Consider the following 25,771-nt stretch of genomic DNA (forward strand, 5'->3'; position numbering starts at 1 on the left):
TCAACAGGTTGTCTACAGATGTTCCCTTTTTTCTTCCATTTTTTTTTTTTTTTTAAATATGAGAAAGCAGTACATGTCATTTGCAAAAGCTGGGATACCAAATATCTAGTGGCAATGAATTCTGTCTTCCCTCCAAAGGCTGAGGTCCATAGCTTTAGTTCGGAGAGCAGGTTCTGCTGCTTCACATGCACCCTGGCCTTCCACTCTGTGCAGAAGAGCACGGTGGCCATGAGGGCTGATGTCTCCCAGAACATGCAGCATGGCGGCCCATCACGGCTATGTGGGGCTCCCTCTGATACCTCCCAAACCCTTTTACCACTCACCCTGTTGTCCAGAATTCCCGAGCATGTGTGGCAGGAGCAGTCTACTTTTGGGGAGATTTTCTCAAAAATTCAAGGTGGTTTAGATTTGTCTGCCCCTCCAAATACTGGTCACCACCACCGCCACTGTTGCCACCGCCATCTCAGTTCTATCCTGAACACCTTTCCCACACAGTATTTTTTCCAGAATTCCCGAGCATGTGCGGCAGTAGCAGTCTACCTTTGAGAACATTTCTTTAAAATTTTAAGGTAGGTTGGATTGGATCTCTGCCTCTACCAAATACTGACCACCACTACTGCTGCCACAGCTGTCTTGGTTCTCTTCCAAGCACCTTATTCACACAGCATGTTGTCCCATATTCCTGAGCATGTGCGGCAGTAGCATTTACCTTTGGGGCGATTTCTTCAAAAGATCAAGGTGGATTGAATCAGATCTCTGCCTCTCCCGAATACTGGCTGCCGCCTCCACCAACTCAATTCTCTCCCAAACACTTTTCCCACACAGAATGATGTCCAGAATTCCTGAGCATGCGTGGCAGTAGCATTCTACCTTTGGGGCAATTTCTGTGGGGCTATTTCTTTGAAAGATCAAGGTGGATTGGATTGGATCTCTGCCTCCCAAATACTGGCCTCTGCCACCCTTGCCGCTGACACCTTCCTCCTGGTTTTCCGCTGAGCTCTTTCCTTAAATGGTATGATGTTCAGAATTCTTAAACATGTGAGGCAGGAGCAGTCCCCCTCCGCAGAGATTTTTTTCCAAAAGTTCAAGGTGGATTGGATAGGATTTGCCTGCATCTCCTCAATCCTGGCTGCTGCTGCCACCATCTTGGACCCTCTCCAATATTCTTTAATAAGAGAAGACAGTATGTGTGTTTTGAAGAGGTTGTGAGATCGAGCACTCTGCAGTAATAAATTTTATCTCCCCTCCATGAGTGGAGGCCCACAGCCTCACTGAGTGAAACAGGATCTGCTGTTCTGAGTGCATCACGGCCTCCAGTGCAGTATAGAGGAGGGCAGTGGCCAGGTGCACTGAGCTCCCCGGGATGCACGGCTGGGCTCCCTCCACCACGCCTGGGCTCCCTCCACCACACCTGGATCATTTTTCTTACAAGGTATGTTGTTAAGAGTTCCTCAGCATGCGCGGCTTAAGCAGTCTTTGCGGCTTAAGCAGTTTTCTCTATCTTTTCTGGAATGTTCTTCCAAGAATCACTTTTCTTGTGTGGCGGGCATCTCCTTGTCATCTTGATTCTAATTCTGCCATTATCCACTCTCTCTCCTGGATTCTAGATAGGAAGTCACGGCTGGAAATGTCTCCTTAAGTCATCCCACTCAGATATTAAACCTAGATAGGAAGTCACGGCTGGAAATGTCTCCTTAAGTCGCCCCACTCAGATATTAACCCAAAATCTGGTGTCCAGGGCTTCTCCGAGGAATGCATGTCCTTTTTGGTCACCACTGCAACAGCGGCCGCCGCCATTTTCCCTTCATATTTCGGCAGTTAACATTCTAACTTAATAAATTAAATCAGACTCACTAGACGTAAGAGGTGAACATACGAATAAACTTCACAAGAAGCAATAGAAAACAAAATGAAAGGGGAATCAGAGAACTAGCTTAGATAAGCCGATACCAGGACACTGTGACACTGTTCTCCACTGCAATGAAGTCTGTGAACCCTAACACAATCACAGGTTTTCCAGAGCAGCTAGAAGTACTGACTAACCAAGTCATTGTGCCACTTAGCCTGATCAATCGGACCTGAAAGAAGAGTCAGCATATAGGCTGCAACTGGATATAGCCTAAGTCCACAACGGCTATTACAGCCAGGTAGAGATAATCAGGTACAAAAACAATGTGAAATCTCCTAGGAAGTAACACTCTTAAACACTAATCCTAGGAACAGCTGTGAACAGGAAACACTAATGCAAAAAATAACAGCATTGCTTTCCTCTATACAGCATTATTACAGCTTAAGTTGGAGACCACACATCATCAAGACCAATTTCAATGCAGTCATAAATATAATTCAATGCAGTCATAAATATAACAAGAACTTACCTTATTATTTTCTACATTATCGCCCTCTTTTAATTTAATAGGATCAATTTCACAGGGTTTTGAGGATTCACATATCTGGAAAGTAAAATTTCAGTTAATGCTCTTTTTATGATAATAATAATTAAAGCTAGTCAGGCATGATGGCTCACGCCTGTAATATCAATACTTGGGAGGTTGAAACAAGAGGACCGCCGACCTGAGGCCTGCCTCAGCAATTTAGTGCTTCAAAATAAAAAAATACAAAGGGTATAGCTCAGAGGTAGAAGGCAAATGGGTTTAATCTGGAGTATCAAAACAAAAAACACCTCTCCAAAAAATAAAGCTGTAATAAAGATTCAACATACATAAGGTACACAATTTTCCTAAAGAACTGTATCAAAAAGTATTTCTCATATACTTGAAACTCTAGGTAAAATAGAAATACAACAAATAAGCACCTATGTAGATCACACTATAATGTGCCCTTTCAGTGAAAATCCACTGATAAAAAAGTAAATACTTTACTTTTAAAGTATTTAGCCATATTGTTTCAATATCACATGAATGGATCACCTGTTAAAAGAGATGCATTAAATAGGCCTTAAGCTATCATCATCACACCTGCATAAGCCATACCTCATCTAGAATAGGTTTTAATGTTACTTTCAGGTAGTGCCCTCCCACTATTTTCATCATCTCATCCAGACATCTGGTAGCAAGCGAGTTTCCTCTAAAAATTGTGTTTGCATCTCTGAAACAGAAATAGGAACAGTGAAACGAATGCTTAACAAAAGGCGATGAAACACGACACATGACATAGATAATTTTGGTCACATAATTTTTGCCATCGATTTAAAAACTTGCTGCCACTAGATTTGTTTTTAATTTACCAAATTTACTTTCAGAAAATATGTAAAAAATTACTTTAAAAGAAAGAAGGAATCAAGCCGGGCGTGGTGGCGCACGCTTGTGATCCCAACATTCGGGAGGCTGAGATAGGAGGATCGCAGTTCGGGGACAGCCTCAGCTACTAGTGAGGCCCTGTTTCAAAATAATAAAGAATAGAAAATAGGGCTGGGGGTGCAGCTCGGAGGTAGAATGACCCTAGGTTCCATCCCCAGTACCGCAAAATAAATAAATAAATAAATAATAAAAAATTAAGAAAGAAGAAATCATGTTTACAAACCAAAAAAAGCATAATTACTTCTGTGTGTCTAAAGCAAGTGCTATTAGACTATGGTGGGAGTGGGAAGCCATCTGATTGCTTTTTATAGTGTCATATGACATACAGGGGGATCACATAATGAATAAGAGAGGAAAACAACTTCTGCCCTCATATTTTATTTGTGACATGGGAATCATTATACTAATAAGCAAAATTAATAATAGTAACAAAGGAACATTCATCACTAAGAAAAAAATTCCTTCAGCAAGTTGTTATCCTTCTGTCGCTGGATAATGTTGGATAACCTAATGAACTGCTTTTGTTCTCTGCTAAGCAGTTCTTTCAAGTCTCCATAAAGCTGGTTAATATAAAAGAATGCAGACTACGCACAAAGCTTGGCAAACTAAGGTTCTATTTCAGCAACACATAGTTAACATTTAATAAAATAATTCTTACTGGGTATCCTTCAAGTCTAATTCAGCCACCGCAGTGACAAAAGGCACCAGCTTATCATGGTGCAGTAGCAGTCGTACGAGAGGCAAAACAGCATCATTTTTATCTCGACATATTTCACCCAAAATATAAGCAGCTGAGGCAGATATTGGCTAGAATAAAGAAAGGAACAAAAGAAGCACAAAGTAAAGAAAAAATGATTAAAAGTTCAATCATTGACCTATAAAAGAAACGCAAATATATTAGCGATAACTGTTTACAGAATAACACCTAATTTCCCAATTTCTAATCAGAGATGAAACTTGGAGGTAAGCACTGCGATCAACACACACATTGTTTGAATACTAGAGGACTCTCTCAAGTCTTTTTTTTTTTTTGTCAACATTTACAGAACTAGTGCAGCTTTTTTATATTAAATCATATACTCAAGACTTTTAAAGTACCTGAACATCTGGTGACTTTAGCAGCAAGGTTTTCAAAGGACGATAGTACTCTGAAGGAAGCACACAATCTTCTGTGTAACATATATTTAGCCGAAGAGACCCCAGGTCATCAGGTTTGGATGACTTGTTCCCATTGTCTCTAGGCTGCAGTAAGTACCTGAAGTAAAAACAGGGTCAATTCCAGGTGCTGGGAATGAGCACGGAGCCAGTGAGGTCAGTGAACAGTTAAGCTACTGAAAGTAAACTGGGGGCAGAGGTATCTGCAGAGCAGTAGTGTATGCTGCGAACATTAGGCCTTGGGCTCAATCTCCAGCACCCAGATACACACACACACACAGACACACACAGACACAGACACACACACACACACACACACACACACACACACACACACACTCATATAAGCCAAAGTCAATCTGGTATTTAAAGTTAGGATACTTCATAAGCAGCAGGCTACTAATCTTCAGAGACTTAATATTGATTATATACTGAACTAGAAAGATGTAAATAAAATTTTTATCTGGGAAATAAGAAACATAGATATTATAAAAATTAAAATCTCAAAGGGTTCCTCTGATAGAGGACTAATATCTAGAATCTAGAGAGAATTCAAGAACCTCACCACTACAAAACAAATAACCCAATCAAAAATGGACAAGTAACTAAACTGATATTTCACAAAAGAAATGGTCAATAAATATATGAAAAAATTCTCAACATCATTCGCAATCAGAGAGATGCAAATCAAAACTACCCTGAGAGTTCACCTAACTCTAACTAGAACGGCAATCATTCAAAACACAAAACAACAGCAAATGTTGGCAAGGATGTGGAGAAGTGGGAACTCTAGTTTATTGTTGGTGGGATTGCAAATTAGTGCAACCACTTTGGAGAACAGTATGGAGGATGCTCAGAAGAATGGGAACAAACCTACCATATGATCCAGCAGTACCACTTCTGGGTATCTACCCCCCAAAAATGGAAATCAAACTACCAAACTAATGCATGTGTACCTATGTTCACAGCTGCACAATTCACAATTGCCAAGCTATGCAATCAGCCAAGATGTCCACCAGCAGATGAATGGATTACAAAACTATGGGATACGTACACGTGGAATTTATTCAGCCATAAAGAAGAACAAAAATGGATGGAACTGGAGAACATTATGCTAAGTGAGATTAGTCACAAAAATTAAGAAGTTGAATGCTCTCCCTAATGGGTCATAGGAGGAACTGTAGACAAAGGAGGAGAAATTATAGATGAGCAAAAAGACAACTAACTGAGGGGGATGGAAGGGGAGAGAGGGAAATCTCCTAAGGTACATGATGTACATTAACAAACACATCAAAGTCAGTCATTACGCCAGACATGAGAAGAAGGGAGGGAGAAGGGAATGGGGCAGGAACTGGGGAAGGGCTAATCGAGGGATGTGTGCACGTATGCATCTACCATCTTGTACTCCATTAAGATGTATGACTACACGCACCAATTAAATTTTTTAAAAAAAGACCTCAAAGGGATTAAATAAAAGTTTCATTAGCTTGCACATTTGAAAAAGCAAAAGGTAAAACTTACTTAAAATTTAATGTGTTATCAAAAATAAAATTTTGTCAAAATAATTTAAGAAGCATTTAATTGAAATAGGTAAGACATAGTAAGGGGCATAAGAGTCCTTTTTTTTTTTGGTGTTGAGGTTTGAACTCATGTGTATGGTAAGCACATGTTCTATCACTGAGCTACATATCTAACCCCGTGACTTATTTATTTTGGTGCTGGGGATTTTATTTATTATATATTTTGAAACAGGGTCTTGCTAGGTTGATGAGACTCTCACTACTTGCTAAGGCTGTCCCCAAACCTGGGATCCTCCTATCTCAGCTTCCCAAGTACTGGGATTACAAGTGTATGTCACCAAACCTGATTATGACTTAGTTTTAAAGTAAATTCTGCATGTAAAAATTTCAACTTATTTTATAAAATTAATGCTGTCTGTAAATAGGTTATATTATTAAAAGACGGACAGTAGCCAGGCGTGGTGGTACATGCTTGTAATCCCCACGCTTGGGAGGCTGAGACAAGAGGATTGCGTAGGTTGGAAGCCAGCCTCAACTACTTAGTGAGACCCTGTTTCCAAATAAAAAAAATATAAAATAGGGCTGGGAGTATAGCCTGGAGGTAGAAAGCCTCTGGGTTCTAGCCGGGCGTGGTGGCACACACTTGTAATCCCAGCATTTGAGAGGCTTGTGGACAGCCTCAGCTACTTAGTGAGGCCCTCTACAACTCAGTGAGACCCTGTTTCAAAATAAAGAATAAGACGGGCGTGGTGGCGCATGCTTGTAATCCCTGCGCTTGGGAGGCAGACACAGGAGGATCGCGCAGGTTCGAAGCCAGCCGCTCTGGCTTAAGAGACCCTGTTTCCAAATAAAAAAAATATAAAATAGGTCTGGGACTGTAACCCGAAGGTAGAAGGGTTTCCAGGAACCCCAGTACCACAAAAAAAAAAAAAAGAATAAAAAATAGGGGGTAGGGGGTGTAGCTCGGAGGTCAAAAGCCCCTGGGTTCCATTCCCAGACCCACAAAAAAAAAAAAAAAAAAAAGAAAAGAAAGAAAGCCTCTGGGTTCTAACCCCGGTATTTAGCTATCTATCCCTCCCTCCCTCCCCCCCCCCTCTTACACACACACACACACACACACACACACGACGGACAGTATAATTTTTAATTTATTTTTTAGGTACTGAGGATTGAACCCAGGGGCATTTTACCATCAAGCTATACCCCCAGGGTCTTGCCAAGTTGCTGAGGCTGTCCTCAAACCCATGACCCTTCTGGCTAGGCTCCCCAAGTACTGGGATTACAGACTTGTACTGTAGTGCTCATCTTAACAATACAGCTATATTATTACCATTATTTGTACTGGAGATTGAACCTAGGGACATTCTACCTCTGAGCTATATTCCCAGCCTTATTCTATTTTTAAATGCTGAGGCTGGCTGAGAACCTCTGATCCTCCTGTCTCAGCCTCCTAAGTACTGGGATTGCAAGCATGCATGACCACACTTGGCTTACAATGTTTTTATTTCCAAAAACATATATACAAAAATAAAGAGGCAGCCTTAAATACTTGAGGGAAGAAATATTTACAGATTAAGAGAAGTATGTGGAATCAAAACCAAAAAATGAATTAAAAACTTTTTATAAGACACCAGCCTCACCCCCGAGGACGCGGCAGCAGCGTCATATTGCCGGCGGCAGCGGCGAATTCACCGGACAGCTACAGCAAGCCGAGGTGAGCCGCTGCGGATCAGCCAGGCGGGATTTTTCAGCGCAGGGAACATCTAAAGCTCCCAGTGGCTGAGCTCAGCACATGCTGCAAGGACTCAGAGTGGAATTCAAAACCAAGAAGAAATAAGCCAGCCTCACGGCCAAGGGCGTAGCAGCGGCGCCATATTATCACCGGCGGAAGCAGCAGCGAATTCAACGAGTCCAGTACAACTACATCTGAGAACTCAAGAACAGTGAGTCAAACTGCGGGCCCCAGAGGAGAAATCCCAGTACTGTACTTCCTGGGACTTGACCCAGTGGGGGAGTGGCGGTGGCAGAGGTATCACACCATAGGAGAACGTGCAACCTGACACCCCCCATAGTTTAAAGCAGCCTCTATCGACTCCCTTGGTTGGAGACTCTGTGATACAACCCAGTAAAGGAGTAGTGGGGTCTGAGATAATACAGACTCGAGATCCAGAGCACCTTAAGTGAAGTCATAGTGACCCAAGGGAAGAACCCAGAGAAGGCACAAACTTCCGAAATCATGGGAAAGAGGAATAACACTGGAGCAATGAATGCCCACAACCCCACAACATCAGAACCCGATAAAACAGAAAATCAGAGATTTCTAGAAGATCAAATCAGGAAAATAACTGTAGAAATAATAGAGGTGCTTCGAAAAGAACTCAGAGAGAGCCAAAAAGAGATAAAGGATGCAATTAATGAAGTAAAGGCCTCAATTCAAAGCACAAACAACCGATTAGACCACATGGAGAACAGAATCTCGCTCTTAGAAGATGATCATTCCAAAAATGAACGCATAGTTTCTAATCTAGAAAAAAATATCCAACAGCAGGAATCTGACATTGAAGAAATATGGGCCCATTTTAAGAGAGCTAACCTAAGAATAATTGGAATAGAGGAGGGAAAAGAAAGTGATACCAAAGGGATCAACAATCTCTTCAAGGAAGTAATAGCAGAAAATTTTCCAAACATAGAGCAAGAGGTTGATACACAGATCCAGGAAACTTATAGAACTCCCTTTAGACAGGATCGGAGAAGAGGATCCCCACGCCACATAATTGTCAAAATGACCAATGTGGAAGCCAAGCAGAGAATCTTAAAGGCAACAAAAACAAAGGGCCAAGTGACATTCAGAGGCAAACCCATTAGAATCACTCCAGACTTCCCAAACCAAGTCATGAGAGCCAGAAGGGCTTGGAGTAACATATTCCAAACTCTGAAAGAAAACAACTTCCAGCCCCAAATTTTCTACCCAGCAAAACTTTCTATCAAATTAGATGGAAAAATAAGAAGCTTCCATGACAAACAGAAACTGAAGGAATTTATGTCTTCAAAACCAGCACTAGAGAAAATACTCAAAGAGATTAACTACAAAGAAGAAATAGGTAACACACACCAGAACCAGAGAAACAAGATTTTCCATCCAACAGACAACTAAGATTGGTTATCTGTGGAGATTCATTATTTATGTTAGTCTTTTACCTATCTCTAAATGGTATTGTTTGCCTTTATTGTTGTTAATTTTTAGGATTTCTAGTTGGAATATTAATATACCTTCAGATATAGCATTTGGAAATATTTTATCCAATTCTATTAGTAACTTTTAACTCTGTTTACATTGTCTCTGGATATACAATATCTTTTTATTTTTTAGGGAGTTTGTATACTCTTCTGTTGCCTGTGCCATTGAAATCATATCCAAGAAATCACTGCCAATTTCAATGTTGTGAGGTTTTTATGACCCAGATTTTCTTCTAAAAGTTTATAGTCTTGGCCGGGCGTGGTGGCGCACGCTTGTAATCCCCGCGCTTGGGAGGCGGAGACAGGAGGATCGCGCAGGTTCGAAGCCAGCCGTGCTGGCGTAAGAGACCCTGTTTCAAAAATATAAAATAGGTCTGGGAGTGTAGCCCGGAGGAAGGAGGGCTTCCAGGAACCCCAGTACCACCAAAAAAAAAAAAAAAAAAAAAAAAAAAAAAAAAAAGTTTATAGTCTTAAGATTTATATTTAGAAGCCGGGCGTGGTGGCGCACACTTGTAATCCCAGCATTCGGGAGGCTGAGACCAGAGGATCGCGGTTCGGGGACAGCCTCAGCTACTTAGTGAGGCCCTCCGCAACTCAGTGAGACTCGGTTTCAAAATAAAGAATAAAAAATAGGGCAGGGGGTGTAGCTCGGAGGTCAAATGCCCCTGGGTTCCACCCCCAGACCCACAAAAAAAAGAAAGAAAAAAAAAAGATTTATATTTAGGTCTTTTATCTATTTTGAGTTAATACTTGTATATGGGATTAGGTAAGGGTCCAATTTTATTCTTTTCCATGTAATTATTATTTTTCAACAATATTTAGTTAAAAGATTATTATTTCCACCACCAAATGTTCGTGGAAACCTTGTCAAAAATAACTTGATAATATAGGGAAGAATTTAGCTCTAGGCTTGTATTTAACTCCAATGGTTTATATATCTGCCTTTATAACAGTACTACACTGTTTCAATTATTGTACTTTATATGGTTTGAAATCAGAAAATATATATCTTCTAGCTTTGTTCTTTTTCAAGATCGTTTTGGGTATCTAGAATCCATATTCCATATTAGGATAGATTTTTTTCTGAAAAATAAATATATAAATATATGATAGTTTCACCTAAAAAAATAGAAAAAAAATATATTCTCTGGTAAGAAAGAAAGCAAAAAGAAATATTGAAATGTTATCTTTAAGTCATCAAAAGCTTGGTATCAGACAAATGAAACTGTTATGTGAGATTATCATTTTTAATTTTGGATAAATTGCTATAATACTAGATGTCAACCACTAAGCCAAGCATGAGAAGGAGGGATGGGGAGGGAACGGGGTGGGGATCAGGTGGGGGCTGACTGGGCGATGTGTGCATGTATGTCTACAAAAGTCTGTATCACACTATGATGTATGAATACAGTGCACCAATAAAAAAAAATGTAAAAAAATAAAAATAAAAATAAAAAAATAAAAAAAAAACTTTTTATAATGAAAAATTTAAATATATATAAAAGCAAAGAAGCCGGGCGTGGTGGCGCACGCCTGTAATCCCTGCACTTGGGAGGCTGAAACAGGAGGATCGCACGGGTTCGAAGCCAGCCTCAGCTACATAGTGAGGCTATCAGCAACTTTGTGAAACCCTGTTTCCAAATGAAATATTAAAAAGGGCTGGGAGTATGGCCCGGAGGTGGAAAGCCCCTGGGTTCCACCCCCAGTACCACACACACACACACACACACACACACACACACACACACACACAAAGCAAAGAGAGAATATATTAAACCCCATTATCTATCATCTAGCTTTAACAATCACCAACTCAAGACTAGTTTTGTTTCAATACTCTGCATTTTACTATTACATTATTATTTTAAAACAACTTTCTGATATTTTATAATTTTATATATTACTTTAGCCAGGCGTGGTGGCAAACACTTCTAATCCCCGCGCTTGGGAGGCAGAGACAGGAGGATTTGTTCAAAGCCAGACGTGCTGACGCGCTGGCTTAAGAGACCCTGTTTCCAAAAAAAGAAGAAAGTATAAAATAGGTCTGGGAGTGTAGCCCGGAGGTAGAAGGGCTTCCAGAAACCCCAGTACTACAAAAAAATAAAATTAAAAAAAAATATATATATATATATTACTTTAAAAGATTTTTTTTTTTTTTTTTTTGCGGGTGTAGGGAGGGAACCCAGGGGTATTCGACCTTCAAGATATACCCCCTGGCCTATTTTTTATTCTTTATTTTGAAACAGGATTTTACTAAGTTACGGAGGGCCTCACTAAATAGCTGAGGCTGTCCTCGAACTGTGATCCTCTGGTCTCAGCCTCCTGACTGCTGGGATTACATGTGTGTGCCACCACGCCCGGCTACTTTAAAAGATTTTTATTCAAGCTGGGTGTGGTGGCACACACTTGTAATCCCAATACTTGGGAGACTGAGACAGGAGGATCTCAGGTTTACAGCTAGCCTAAGCTATTTATGAGGCCCTCTGCAACTTAGTGAAACCCTGTTTCAAACAAACAAACAAACAAACAAACAAACAAACAAACAAAATATGGCTGGGGGTGTAGCTTGGAGGTAGAAGGCCCCTGGGTGTCTCATCCCCCCAGCTCAAAAAAAAAAAAAATCATTATTTAGCTAGTACTCAAAAATTTCCACTCTTACCATAAGTGGTTTTCTACAGTTTGTTTAAATCCAAAAAGATACACACATTATAACTGGTTGGGTCTTATGTCCTTTTTAAAAGAGAAAGTTTATAGAAATTAAATAAGGTTGGCTGAGCATGGTGGTGCACGCTTGTAATCCCAGTACTTGGGAGGCCGAGACAGGAGGATTGCAGGTTTGTGGCCAACCTGAGGTATTTAGTGAGGCCCTCTCCAACTTAGCTTCAAAATAAAGAATAAAAATCAGGGTGGGAAGTAGCTTGGAGTTAGAATGCGCCTGGAGTCAATCTCTAGCACTGAAAGGGGGAGGGGGGCACTCAAATCTTTGCTGATAGCTTAAAATAGCATTTTTGAGTTTTAAACATACTCAAAACATAACAAGGTACAAACTTATTAATGTACTTTGGTTAAGAAGAACAAACATTAGAGTCAGACAATATGGCTTATATCCCAGCTGAGTAGCCCTGGACAAGTCACACACACATTCTCTCTCTCTCTCTCTATGCTTGTCTCTGTTAAATCAGGGATACAAATATACCTTACTCATTTAATCCTTAAAACAGTCCGAAAGAGGTTAAAGAAGTAAATCACTTAGAATGGTGCCTGGTACAAAGTCACCACCATGTAAATGTTATACATACATACAACTGATACCAGTAAAGCATGTTAATTATATATTCATTATATTAGTGATAAACACAAGAAATATCTGACATGCCTAAGGCCTAGGAAAGAAAAGGCAAACAAGAAAAAAGTAAAAATCCCCAAACCCCTCAAATATATTTCCTTTAGTTTCTGAATGAAATATTTGGGATTGAAAGAATATGAAGCAGGCAAGAGAAGAATTATTAACTTAAGGTGGCATTCAGTTATTCTATGTATTATTTTTCCATTCAAAATTAGAGATGCATGAAAGTAATTGTTATGCTTTCCAAAGTTAGAAGGCTTGATAGGTCCTTAAGAGGAAAAAAATGGAAAACTGTAACCATAAGGTTAAAACTGAGGCAGCAAATCCAAACTGCAATTATTTGTACATAATGAGATATAAACTGGAAAATAACTGTTCAGAGGCTAACATAAAATACTACTGAAAAGGAATCAGAGAGGCCTCCACTCACTTAATACTTGAATAGTATTTCTGGTTCCATAAAATATAATAATCATCAGTGAATTTTTATAAGGATAGAAAACTTGTTGTATTTCCCAAATTCAAATGGTAAAAAAATATATATGTTAAAGATAGGCATGCATGGTGAGGCACACTTGTAATCCCTGTACTTGGGAGGCTGAGACAGGAAGATTGTAGGTTCAAGGACAGCCTCAGCAATGTAGTTAAGACTCTCAGCAACCTAGGGAGATCTTGTTTCCAAACATAAAAATAGAATAGGGCTGGGGGTATAGCTTGGAGGTAGAATGTCCCCTGGATTCAATTCCCAATATCACACACACAAAAAGAAAAAGAAAAAGAAAAAAAAGACCAGACCAAAAAAGTGCCCCAACTGGCAAACTAGACAACCAAATAATTTATATTAAGTATTGCTAGTTTTAAATTATGTATAAAGTGTTTATGTTGCAAAAACTCAATCATTTAACTACTTAAGCTTATTTTCAAAATTAAAAATTACAAACCCAAAAGATATTTATATCTGCTTTCTTTCCTTAAAGTTAATTTTTACATTCTGGATCACCCGGGGGGGTGGATTACTTTACATTGATACACAAAGGTTTTGCATATATAAGTTCTTAGACACTGCAGTAACTAGGAACATGAAATGTAACTAGATTATAACTAAAGTTGTCTTTATAAAATCCCAAACAATGGAATCCTATGGGGAAAAAAGATGCAGAAATTCTATAGACACCGATTTAGAATAATGGTGACAACCATGACAGTGTGAGTTACACCTACTGACAAAGTCCGTTGTGCTCACCTTCTCTACCTCCTTCCTCCTCTTAATCTTGGGAAGTATCATTCCCATTTTACAGCCAGAGAAAGTGAAGGCAAACCGCTTGGATAACTTGCTGAGGGTAACGCAGGCAGTTAACAGCAGAGATGGGATTGGAGCCAAGACAGTTAGGTTCTATCACCTATGCTTGTAATCAAGATCAAGAGTCCACAAAGGTGTTCAACTATATTGTTAAGTTAAAAAAAGGTAAGGTGCAGAGCAGGACAGAGTATGTTTCTATCTGTGTAAACAAGGGTGGGGAGATATATATGCATTTGCTTTTATAGACACAAAATACTTGCAGAAGTTAAAAACTAGTGGCTGCCCCAGAAGTAGGAGAAGAGTAGTTGGGGATCACAGACAGCAGATAGATTTTTATGTTCTGACCTAAAAACCATGAAAATATAATATCTATTTAAAAAAAAATAAAATTCTATTACCCACCCAGGGCAAGGTAAGCAATAGCTAATAATTCTTTTTTTTTGTGTGTGTGTGGGTCTGGGGATGGAACCCAGAGGCATTTGACCTTCGAACTACTCCCCCTGCCCTATTTTGTATTCCCTATTTTGGAACAGGGTCTCACAGAGTTGCAGAGGGCCTCACTGAGTAGCTGAGGCTGTCCGCGAACCGTGATTCTGCGGTCTCAGCCTCCCGAATGCTGGGATTACAAGCGTGTGCCACCACGCCAGGCTCTAATAAGATAATTCCAACATGTGACCAAAGTATCAACATTAAGAACACAACATTACTAAGGAACTAAATAGCCAAGACAGGAAAGAGAAGGAGACTGAGTCATACTATAATAAGAATAAACTTCAACTGGAGCATTGAAAACATCAGTTCTGGAGTGCTGAGTCGCCCCCCCCCCCATGCCATTTTGGCACGGGGCTGGAACTATTTTCTGTATTTCTATCTTTTTAATAAACTTCTTTAAATCTTCAAAAAAAACATCAGTTCTTTATACTAATGAAAATTACTGAAAAAAGGAGATAAAATTTATACTTTTCCAATGACTTAATTTCACTACTACAGTTATTTTAACCCTTTGTAAATATCAAAATTAGAAAGTAGATGCCCAAAATCCTTAAGGCAAACAAAACTTTTCTGGAGTTTTCATGCAGTTACTATCACCCCCACCAGGGGATGCTACAGATCTAAAATTGAGGATGGTGGCCAAGAGCTGTTTTTGACCTATACAGAAATAGCACTCACGTTTTTATATTTCCTTGCATCTACATTAGTATAAATGAAGTACAAGATGTTTCTATTTTATGATGCATAAATTTTGACAGGTAACTTAAAATATCTGTACTGTCAGTGAGAAAATCTATAGGTTTAAAATTAGTCTATTAATACTTCTATTCTGCCAAGGGAGCTGGACAGTTTTGCCAACTCTGGCAGTAAGCCTGGAGATAGTCTCACTTGAAATAGAGGCTACATGGAACATTTCCACATTTGAGGGGCCTTGGCAGTACAACAACTCACTTGCCTAGTCTGTACTATATGCTATGGAACATAATTTTAAAGACTTGACAAACTGAGTTCAGAAATTTTCATTCTAAAATATATGTTATTTTATGGGAAGTCTAAGATGCTATGGTGTGGAAGGAGGGTGATGGACACCAAATGTTTATCAATTTTTTATAGTGACTAAATTTGTTTGTTTCTTGCAGTACTGGGGATGAAACCTTATTTTTTTATTCTTTATTTTGATACAGGGTCTCACTGAGTTGCAAAGGGCCTCACTAAGTAATAGCTGAGGCTGTCCTTGAACCGTGATCCTCCTGTCTCAGCCTCCCAAATGCTGGGATCACAAGTGTGCGCCACCATGCCCGGCTCTAATGTTTTTTCCTTCTGTTGATATATTTTAGCAATTATATAAGCCAAGAGTGGTGGTACATGCCTGCAATCCCAGTTCTTGGGAAACTGAGATAGGAGGATTACAGGTTTGAGGCCAATTTCAGCACTTTAGTGAGATCTTTACTTCAAAATAAAAAGTAAAAAGGACTGGGGGTGTAGATCAGAGGTAGAATGTCCCTGGGGCTCCCAGTACCAAAAAGAAATTATATAAACTATTCCAACATAAAGACCAATAAATCTAAAATTTACATTTAGAAGAATAAAACTAAAATAAAAATTTAAGTCTAAAAATTGATCTAGCTGGGCACGGTGGCGCACGCTTGTAATCCCAGCACTTGGGAGGCTGAGACAGGAGGATCGCACAGGTTCGAAGCCAGCCTCAGCTACTTAGTGAGGCTCTCAGCAACTTAGTGAGACCCTGTTTCCAAATAAAATACAAAATAGGTCTGGGAGTACAGCCTGGAGGTAGAAAAGGCCCTGGGTTCCACTCCCAGTACCACACACACAAAAAAATTAAATTAAAAAAAATAAAAATTGATCTACCAGGGATAAACACTACAGGACCACAGATTCCAAAGCGAAGAGTGTCTGCCAGCCAGGCAGGGAGTCACAGCTCGTCTAAGAACATCAGAAACTAGCGCTTCAATGTAGCACCTCTGGAAGAGGCCTTGACAGTAATTTAGTTCTAAAAGAGCTTATTATGGCTAAATATCCCAAGGTAAATAAATATATGCCACATTTTTAAAATTAATTCACTCATTGACAAGGCATTTATGGTAAAAAAAAAAAAACATTTTATGGTAAAAATGCCATAAGAAGAACAAAAACTTATTATTTGTGGCAACATGGATGGACATGAACGACTTTTTGTGGGGGGGGGGTCTGGGGATGGAACTCAGGGGCATTAGACCTCTGAACTACACCCCCTGCCCTATTTTTTATTCCTTCTTTTCAGACAGGGCCTCACTAAGTAGCCGAGGTTGTCCGTGAACTGCGATCCTCCGTTTTGTTTGTTTGTTTTGCAGTACTGGAGACTGAATCCAGGGGCATTCTACTCCTCAGCTACTCCCCCAGCCCAATTATGTTTTTTATTTTGAAAGAGGGCTCACTTGGTTGTCGAGGGCCTCACTAAGTAGCTGAGGCTGGTTGCGAACCTGTGATCCTTCTGTCCCAGCCTCTCAAGTACTAGGATGACAAGTGTGCGCCACCATGCCTGGCTTGGAGGACCTTAAGCTAGACAGAATAAGACGTAAAAAGACAAATACTGCATGCTCTCAGTCATTTGTGGAAGGTAAAAAATTGACCAAATATAAGTAGAGACTAGAAGGTAGTTCACCAGTGACTAGGAAGTGGAGAGTATGGCAGAGAGAGGTGGGTAATAAGTACCAAAATGGAGTTGGCGGAAGTAGTTCTAATGTTATATAGCACAATAGGGTGACATAGTCCACAACAGCTAATTGTATATTTCACCATGAGTTTCAAGGTTCTCAACATACAGAAATATTTAAGGAGACAGAACATTAACACCCCTCATTTGATCATTATACACTGTACGCATGTAATGAATTAAAATTCTGTACCCAACAAATAAGTGCAAATATCATATGTCAGTTACAAAAAAAAACGTAGTCTCTAAAATGCAAACGAGAAAGGCACAATCACTTATACCTGGGTCGAGGCACAAGCCTGGCATAGTGAATGCTGGGCGACCTACTGGAAGGGATAAGACACACGTGCTTGAAAAGTGCATGGACAGAAAAAAGCAATCGTTTCACAGAGATTCTGCTAAGGAAATTAGCATCAATTTACTGTCTGAAGATGAAGTTTAACAGTTTAATGTCACTGCTGAATTAATGAAAAGGTAACAGAGCAGCCATTACTGAGACCCCAGAACTCCTATAGAATGTATTATCTGAATCAGCTCAACAACATCAAGACCCTCAATACTTAGAAAATAACGTAAGGAGTCAGGCATGATGGTGCACACTTGTAATCCCAGCATTTGGGAGGCTGAGACAGGAGGATCGTGGTTTGAGGACAGCCTCAGCTATTTAGTGAAAACCTGTTTCAAAATAAAGAATAAAAAATAGGGCTGGGGGTGTAGTTCGGAGGTAGAATGCCCCTGGGTTCCATTCAGTACCACACACACACAAAATAAAAAGAAAAAGAAAAAGAAAAAAAGGAAAGAAAGAAAAGAAGAAAGAAAGAAAGAAAGGAAGAAAGAAAGAAAGAAGGAAGGAAAATAATAATAATATAAGGGCCACCCACAGTGCATTTGAACGGAGCATGGTGAGAGGAAATCACCGGTGAGTTCTCATAAACAACTGAGTGCCCCTTTGTTTCCCAAGGTCCACAGTTCCTATGACCGATAATAAAGCTTCTGAATTGCAGATGTTGACCAGGCATCTTCTCACATGAGCAATTTGTAATGGTCTAAATGTTTTCCATTTTCTAAGAGTTAGAATTTCATCTTTAAACAGAAAAATATTCCAGACAACTTGGTTCTTTTAACTAAGGAGTACAGGTCAGGTCAGGTCATGAAACTATTAAAAGTACTTCTACAAGAATGAGTTCATCACCAGATTCCATAGCAAATTTAAACTACATTTAGAAGCCGGGCGTGGTGGCGCACGCTTGTAATCCCCGCGCTTGGGAGGCGGAGACAGGAGGATCGCGCAGGTTCAAAGCCAGCCACTCTGGCTTAAGAGACCCTGTTTCTAAATAAAAAATAATATAAAAGTAGGTCTGGGAGTGTAGCCCTCATTTAGAAGGGCTTCCAGGAACCCCAGAACCACAAAAAAATAAAAATAAAAAAATAAAAAAAACTACATTTAGAGAAAGCATGTGTTTGTACATACACTGTATTTAAGAGGATTAAATTGTGGAGTTCCTAGAACATTCATCTTCTTACCAGGCTTGGTGGGAGGAGTCATTTCTTAATACATTGACAGGAACCTTAATCTCACCCAGGAAAATATCTTGGACCAGGTTTCCATTATTCCACAGGTCAATCCTGAAAATTGAAAACCGCCTTTATTTTCTGCCAACTGTGTTGAAGAGAATGCATACTACCAAATGACTTTAAATTACTTTAACTTGTATTATAGCATTAATTTTACATGCTTAAAAGTAAGAGATGTTAGCTTCATCATATGTCTCACTAGCCAGATGATAAATGCAAAATATTCTAGTAGCTTTTATTTAAAATGAGTTCTAAATAGTCTAAGAGAAGGTACTTAAGATTCTTAGTTTGGATAGCTAAGCTTTATTTTAACCTACACCAATAAGGATAACAGAGCTACTTTGTTGAATTTGAGAAAAGTAATCAACATAAGACTACTCTGCCTCTCTTAATTATAACCAATTAATGTGTAAAAATACGTGATTTAGAAAAATATATTACCTGACCACTCCAAACACATTATTAATATAACCTTTAGATGAACACACGGTTAACACACCTACACATGCATTTGCAAAACTTTCCTTTCCAAAACAGTACAGATATTTAAGGCCTAGGAAATACCACAAACTTCAAACACATGCACCTGTTGAATTATCTTCTTACCTCACTGAAATTTCTGATAGTCAGCAGATATGTTAAGAAGAATAAAAGAATTATTTCTAAATTGCCTTAGATGTGATTGCTTTTTCATCCATTATGCTATGATCCAGATACTTGAGCAATTAAGTTAAGGAAAAATTTAAAATACAATAAAACAAGTGAAAATTAGGTAATCTTTGTTTACAGAATAAATATACTTTGTCTAGTTCTGCAAGTAAATCAGATTTTGAAAAAATAATCTGGATTTAAATTGGATGCATGTTCCTCTAAGTTTCACCAACCAACTTGCTATAAAGAATTCTAGTAGGGTTTGTTCATATTTTTCAGTTAAAAATGAAATTTTCTTTTGGCACAGAAAAAAGCAATTCTGTAAAACCCCAAAGCACATACCTAATTTCTAGCTTTTCAATGTCCTCCTCTTCTACTTGGAACTGGGATTTTCTGGTATAACTACTGGATCTGGTTACCTGAAAACAAAATGTATTAGTAAAAGTAATAAAATAAAATAAAAAAATTAAAAAATTAATAAAAGCCGGTTGTGGTGGTGCATGCTTGTAATTTCAGTACTTGGGTGGCTAGGACAGGATGATGGCAGGTTTGCAGCCAGCCTCAGCTACTTAGTGAGGCACACTGCAAATTAGTGAGGCTGTTTCAAAATAAAGAGTAAAAAATAGGGCTGGGAGTTTAGCTTGGAGGTAGAATGCCCCCAGGTTCAATCGCCAGTACCAAAAAAAAAAAAAAAAAGCCTTTTTTGGAAAGTAGCTTTTTTGCTATGTAAACCTAAAAATGAATATTCCCCAAATTAAAAAAAATGTAAACAAAGGAAATTGCTTCGGTAATATTTTATCCCCAAATATGGAAAGTATGCCATGGAAGTAGTAGAAAGGTAAAAATATGGTGGTGTAAAACAAAATCAGAAGAACCCTGCCTGCTGCTGCTCAGTACACAGCAACGTTATGGTCAAGGTGGCCGCTGGCGACTCGCAGTGAGCACATCCCATGGCAGAGGCACGGCCATCCGCAGTCCTCGCGTCCAGTCTCCTCCGGCCCTTCTGCTGCCACTGAGGCTGCGGGCACCCTCCCCGCTCTCCAGGGAGCGTGTGCCCCACAGCCCTCCCCTCCTGGAGCCTTCTCACCCCCTCAAGGATGACCCCCAAGCGGCCAGGACGGCACCGTGAGAGTCGATCTAATTACAGCTCTCTACCAGCTCGCTCACCTCGCTCGGGTCTGGGAAAAATTCTCCCCTTAAATTATGGTCTCTGTTTTCTCAGACAAATACCTTAAAACTGTACTTGGTCCCACAGCCTGCACTTCCTCACCACCCACGCGGCAGTAACTCCCTCTATCTGGCTTCCTCACTGATCGCCCTCCCAAATCTCTGTGCACCACCAACCTGCCCATCTGCTCTTCTCGCTGCCCTTGGCCGCGCTCTCTGACCCAGTGTGCACCCAGGACAGCTCCCTGCCCAGAAGCGCCCTCGCTCTGAGCTCACCTGGCCTGGCCTGGGGCCTTCTGCTGCTCCGCTGCCTCCTGCTCAGGGCCTGTGAGTACACGCCTTCTCCAAGGCCCCCTTCACTTTGCTCTAAAAACAACTGGGAGCTGCCGGAGCTGCGCAATGCACACAGCGCTCCACACAGAGTAGCGCTCATCAGAGGCTACTCTGCAGCCGGCAGGGCCCTTTTATCACCCTCCTCCTCACGAGGAGGAGGCTACAATACAGAAATACAGGGCGCTCAGAGGCAAGTCCTTAGTCTGAGGGCTCCCCTTTCTTGTAGACCTCTCACCTCTCTTCCCTCGGCTTTCCTGATTGTAAACAAACCTCGCATGTTACTCTACAACCATCAGTCCTCTAGTGTCTCAGGCTTGAACTGCCTGCGGGGCTTCTGACTCATCTGATCTCAAGCCCATTATCCCCCCAAACTAAACCAGCCGTCTTCCTCCTAGTAATTTTTCTATTTTTCCAGATTTGAAAACATGGGGACAACATTCTTTTTCTTCTATACCTTATTTATTATCTTGCTCTTTGCTGGTACCTTTCCTATCTGCCCCTTCCTTTGTATTTACATGATATTCTCTTATAACAAACCTCTCCTGGGCTTTTTTTTTTTTAAATAAACACCTAAACTACAACAGTTTCTTGATTTTGTTTTCTCTTCCTAAGCCGCCCTGGACCACAGATCATAGTTAATGTTTTTGAAAACACTACTTTGCTCTTTTCACTCAAGGCTTGAGAGTATTCAGTGGCTGCAATTCACACACCCATCTGGGCAAACAAAAGGCTCTCATTAGCTGATCCCATTCTACCTCTCTAATCTTAGTTCCCACTATTTTCTTAAACCCAGTCACATCACTAGTCGCTGTTCTTTGAACATAAGTTTCTGGCTGCCTGTCACTGTGCCCCAAATCCTCCTTCTCAGTAACATTCTCTTTCCTCTTGCTTAAGAAAATCTAGTTTTTCTTCAAGCCTTTCCTGGCCACCGCAGCTCAGTGTCCACTGCACTCTATGTACTGTGCCACTATGCCACCCTCTTTGTTTTCTGTTAGATCTAACAGCCATTAATAAGTGCACCAAGTCCAACTGCGCCCCCATCCTCGGCCAGGAAGAAGAGAGGCCTCGCACGGGTGCATTTCTGCTTGTTTTCCTCCTCCTTGCTTCTGCCCCACAGCTCCCTATTTCTTTCTCTTTTGTGTGTGCCGTACTGAGAATGGAACCCAGACTCATTCTACCTCCGAGCAACACTCCTAGCCCTATTTTTATTCTTTATTTTGAAACAGGGTCTCACTGAGTTGCGGAGGGCCTCACAAGGGATCGAGGCTGGCCGTGAACCGCGATCCTCCCATCCCAGCCTCCCGAAGGCTGGCGTGACAAGTGCCCACCGCACCCGGCTCACAGCCCCTTTTACTGTTGCATTTCCTCCTGCCTGTGCTCCTTTATCGAAGTACAGTGATCAGGCATGACTCGAGGTACACGCCACTCAAGAAACCAGAAACACACAAGAAAAGAAAAGCACAAAACGCAACCCCTTCTTCAAACCTTCTCACACGTTAACATCAAGTATAACATGGTCTGCTCTTACATAATCTTTGAGTCTGATTTTCAATATTGTCTGTAGTCTTTAAGTAATATAAAAAAGGATTTCTTGCGTGTGTATGTGGCAGGAGGGAGTGCTGGAGACTGAACTCAGAGGCATTCTATCTTCCAGCTATGCCCCAGCCCAATTTTATTTCTTATTTGGAAAAAAGGTCTCAATAGGTTGATGACAGTCTCACTACTTGCTGAAGCTGTCCTCGAACCTGCGATCCTCCTGTCTCAGTCTCCCAAGAACTGGGATTACAGGCATGCGCCACCACGCCCAGCTAAAAGGATTTAATAGATGCTCTGAAATAAAGAACTGCAAAGCTGTGGAGTTCTTCCAAAACTGTTTGGAATGATTTTAAGGCAACTAAAGAGCTCCATGAAAATTAGTAATCATGTGCCTAACACAGTAAATTAGACTAAAAACATAATATGGCTCTAATCATGTAGCATTTTAAATCTCAAAGAGTTCTCACATGCTTTGGGTATTAAAAAATGGGCTGCTACTGTTTTCCCTCACAATACTACCTTTTCACAAGGCAAGAAACTTGAGTGTGACATGCAGTGACTCATTCAAAATCAACCGGGACTAGATTTCAGATCTGTCCAGTGATAACCATATTTATTTCCCCAGTGGTTTTCAAGCAGTGAGCTGCACGGAAGGCCCAGTGGGGTCACGGGTGGGGGGTGGGGATGGTATAAAGGAAGGTGTGACAGCAAGGATGACTGGGGGGGTGTCTTCCCTACTTCCAGGCCAAACACAGCTCTGCTTTTATATTTTACATACATGACAACATGGTTCTATTGCTTTCTGGACAGAAACTAATGCTTAGTTGCATTATGGCCATGGCTTGGAAAAAGAGATCAACTAGAATTCAGTATTAAGTATTCAAATGCTAACATTTATATAAAACAAAAAATTACCTCAAAATAAAAGATTTCATTAAACTGCGGATTGCTTGTTTTCTTCTTTACTTTTGTCTTCTTTTGGTCATTCCTGTTCCAATGTGGTAGAGTTTTACCTTGTAGAACTTAACAGTACACAATTATAAAACATGCTATTTCCAACCAGGGAGCCTGATCTCTGTCTAAATGTAAGATGACTCAGGGAAGACCTCAGTTTTAAATATTAATTGGGGGGCACAAGGCCCCCCATAAACCCAAGGCTCTCTGAGTACCAAGGTCTCTTCAGAGGTTTTCCAGCACATTCTACTACACAGGCAATGCGAGGCCAAGGGTGAGAAGGAAGGCCGTGAGACTTACAGTGCCTTCATCTACGCTAAAAACACCCAGGGAGCACGGGAAGCATTCTGACTACTTCTTGGGCTTCAGCTATAATTGTGACTTCTGACTTCTTTTATTTAAAATAATTATAGATTCAGAGGAAGTTATAAAGAAATGTTCTGGGAAGTCCTGTGCTTCTCCTCAGACTCCCCCTATGTGAACATCTCATACAAAACAAACCCAAGAGTGACTTTTAAAAGCACATTCATATGCTAAACAGTTTATTCCTAAACAATGTGCCAAGTAAAGATCATTAAAACAAACACCAAAAAACAACTCTACTAGGTTGAACATTTTTAACATGCATAAACCCTTTGATAGCATTAATTATTTGCTTTTGAATTTAAAAAGCCATCTGTAATAACAACAGCATACCATTATTTGGACACCTATGGTATTAAGCACAGTATAGTATTAGATACTTTATATACATATATGAATACATTTTTCAAAGTAACTTATAAGAAAAAGAATAAATACAGCTCTTGGGAATGTAGAAAAGGTAGGCCTACGTATGCAGAGGAAATCTTTGGCCTTTTGTGTCCCTATTTTAAACCTTCAAGTTGTGGGCAACTTTCAGACTAGTTAGTCCCTTAAAATTTTTTAATATTACAAAGCGTTATGGGTTTTTTTCATAAATTATCATAAATCAAGTCGCTGGGCATGGTGGCGTACACTTGCAATCCCAGTACTTGGGAAGCTGAAACAGGAGGACTGCAGGTTAGCTGCCAGCCTCGGCTATTTAGTGAGACTCTATTTCAAAAATAAAGAATAAAAATAGGGCTAGGAGTGTAGTTTGGAGGTAGAATGCCCCTGGGTTCAATTCCCAGTACTGCAAACAAATAAGTAAGTAAGTAATTTAAGTCAGTAATATGGTACACTTCACCATGCTCTAGTAGGTCAGTTCTACAGAGAAATTCTCTGTAGAACACTAATCTCTTGAGTAAAAAGGCAATTTTCAGGCCTGCTCCACTTTCCAGAAAACAATACAAAAGCTGCCTCGTTATTCCGAGTTGGCCTTTACCGTTTAGTTTTGGGCAATGCTGAGAATCAAACCCAGGGCCTTGCAAATGCTAGGCGAGTTGAGCTGACATAAATCAAAACGGGATTTCACTTGCATAGAACTAAGAACACTTGGAAACAGGAATGCTGGCGAGCGAAGAAGGCCAAGTTCAGGCTTTAAAGTACATCTTAGTAGACTGAAGTTTTACACACAGAGCAAGAGTATGGCAAATTCCTTTCTGTAAGAATGGGCTTAGCTATTTACAAATAAATAATAGAACTCGATATCAATTCTTCTTTCAAAGGCTTTATTACTTTGTGCAATAGTTATTTAACATTTGCTCTGTTAATTTTCTAATTCTTAAATCCAATGTTAAAAACCCAGTAACGACCCAATAGTAACGATCCAATAGTAACGACCCAATAGTAACGATCCAATAGTAACGACCCAATAAACATTACCTTGAAGGACCCACTAGAGAAACTGTTGCGTAAGGGTCACAGCTCTGACCGTTTATGAGTGGCAGTCCATGGCACGCCTTGATGCTGAGGTAGAATAAAGATTTAAGATGTCAGAGTCAAGTTAAACAATAAAAGCACTAACATTAACTCCCCCCCCCTTTTTTTTTTGAGAGTGCAAGAGATTAAACTCAAGGCCTCATGCATGTTAGGCAAGTAGTCTACTACATGATATATCCCTGCATTATAATTAAACACAAATTAATATGTTCAAAGGGCTCAGAACTGTTTCCCATGTGTCTGCAGTTGTATGTTTATGTCACCTACCCTAAATATATGCATTTGTTTATGCTGTGTGTGTGTGTGTGTGTGTGTGTGTGTGTGTGTACTGAGGGCTGACTCCAGGGGCAATCTATCTCTAATCTACACTTCCAGGCCCTTTTATTTTTTATTTTGCAACAGGGTCTCGCTAAGTTGCTGAGGCTAATCTTGAACCTTGCGATCCTCCTCTCTCAGCCTCCAAGTACTGGGGTTACAGGAGTGTGCCAGCATACCCAGCTTTTTATTTGTATTTTCAAAAGAGAACTAAACAGAAATGCCACAATCAGTACTGAGACTCCAAATAATATCAACCTATTTCCTCCTGCTACACAACAGAGAGGGTACATCCTGTGGTTTGATAATACATCA

At 40.2% G+C, this 25,771-nt stretch overlaps 1 protein-coding gene across 1 annotated transcript in view; it reads right to left on the reverse strand.

Annotated features, from left to right (window-relative positions):
- The window catches only part of RASA2 (RAS p21 protein activator 2), a gene marked incomplete at its 3' end in the record, with an annotated part of 118,414 nt that overhangs the window by 23,444 nt on the left and 69,199 nt on the right, over positions 1-25,771 (reverse strand). Inside the window, exons 6-13 of the mRNA XM_080696407.1 lie at positions 25,085-25,168; positions 23,261-23,333; positions 19,652-19,728; positions 18,608-18,709; positions 4,419-4,575; positions 3,979-4,127; positions 2,994-3,108; positions 2,379-2,453 (exon numbers count right to left, since the gene is read on the reverse strand). Of these exons, the coding sequence (XP_080552533.1) occupies positions 2,379-2,453; positions 2,994-3,108; positions 3,979-4,127; positions 4,419-4,575; positions 18,608-18,709; positions 19,652-19,728; positions 23,261-23,333; positions 25,085-25,168 (832 nt within the window). The remainder of the gene's footprint in view (positions 1-2,378; positions 2,454-2,993; positions 3,109-3,978; positions 4,128-4,418; positions 4,576-18,607; positions 18,710-19,651; positions 19,729-23,260; positions 23,334-25,084; positions 25,169-25,771) is intronic.

This window comes from Muscardinus avellanarius, assembly GCF_963383645.1.
Source record: "Muscardinus avellanarius genome assembly, chromosome: 5".
Classification (NCBI taxonomy): domain Eukaryota; kingdom Metazoa; phylum Chordata; class Mammalia; order Rodentia; family Gliridae; genus Muscardinus; species Muscardinus avellanarius.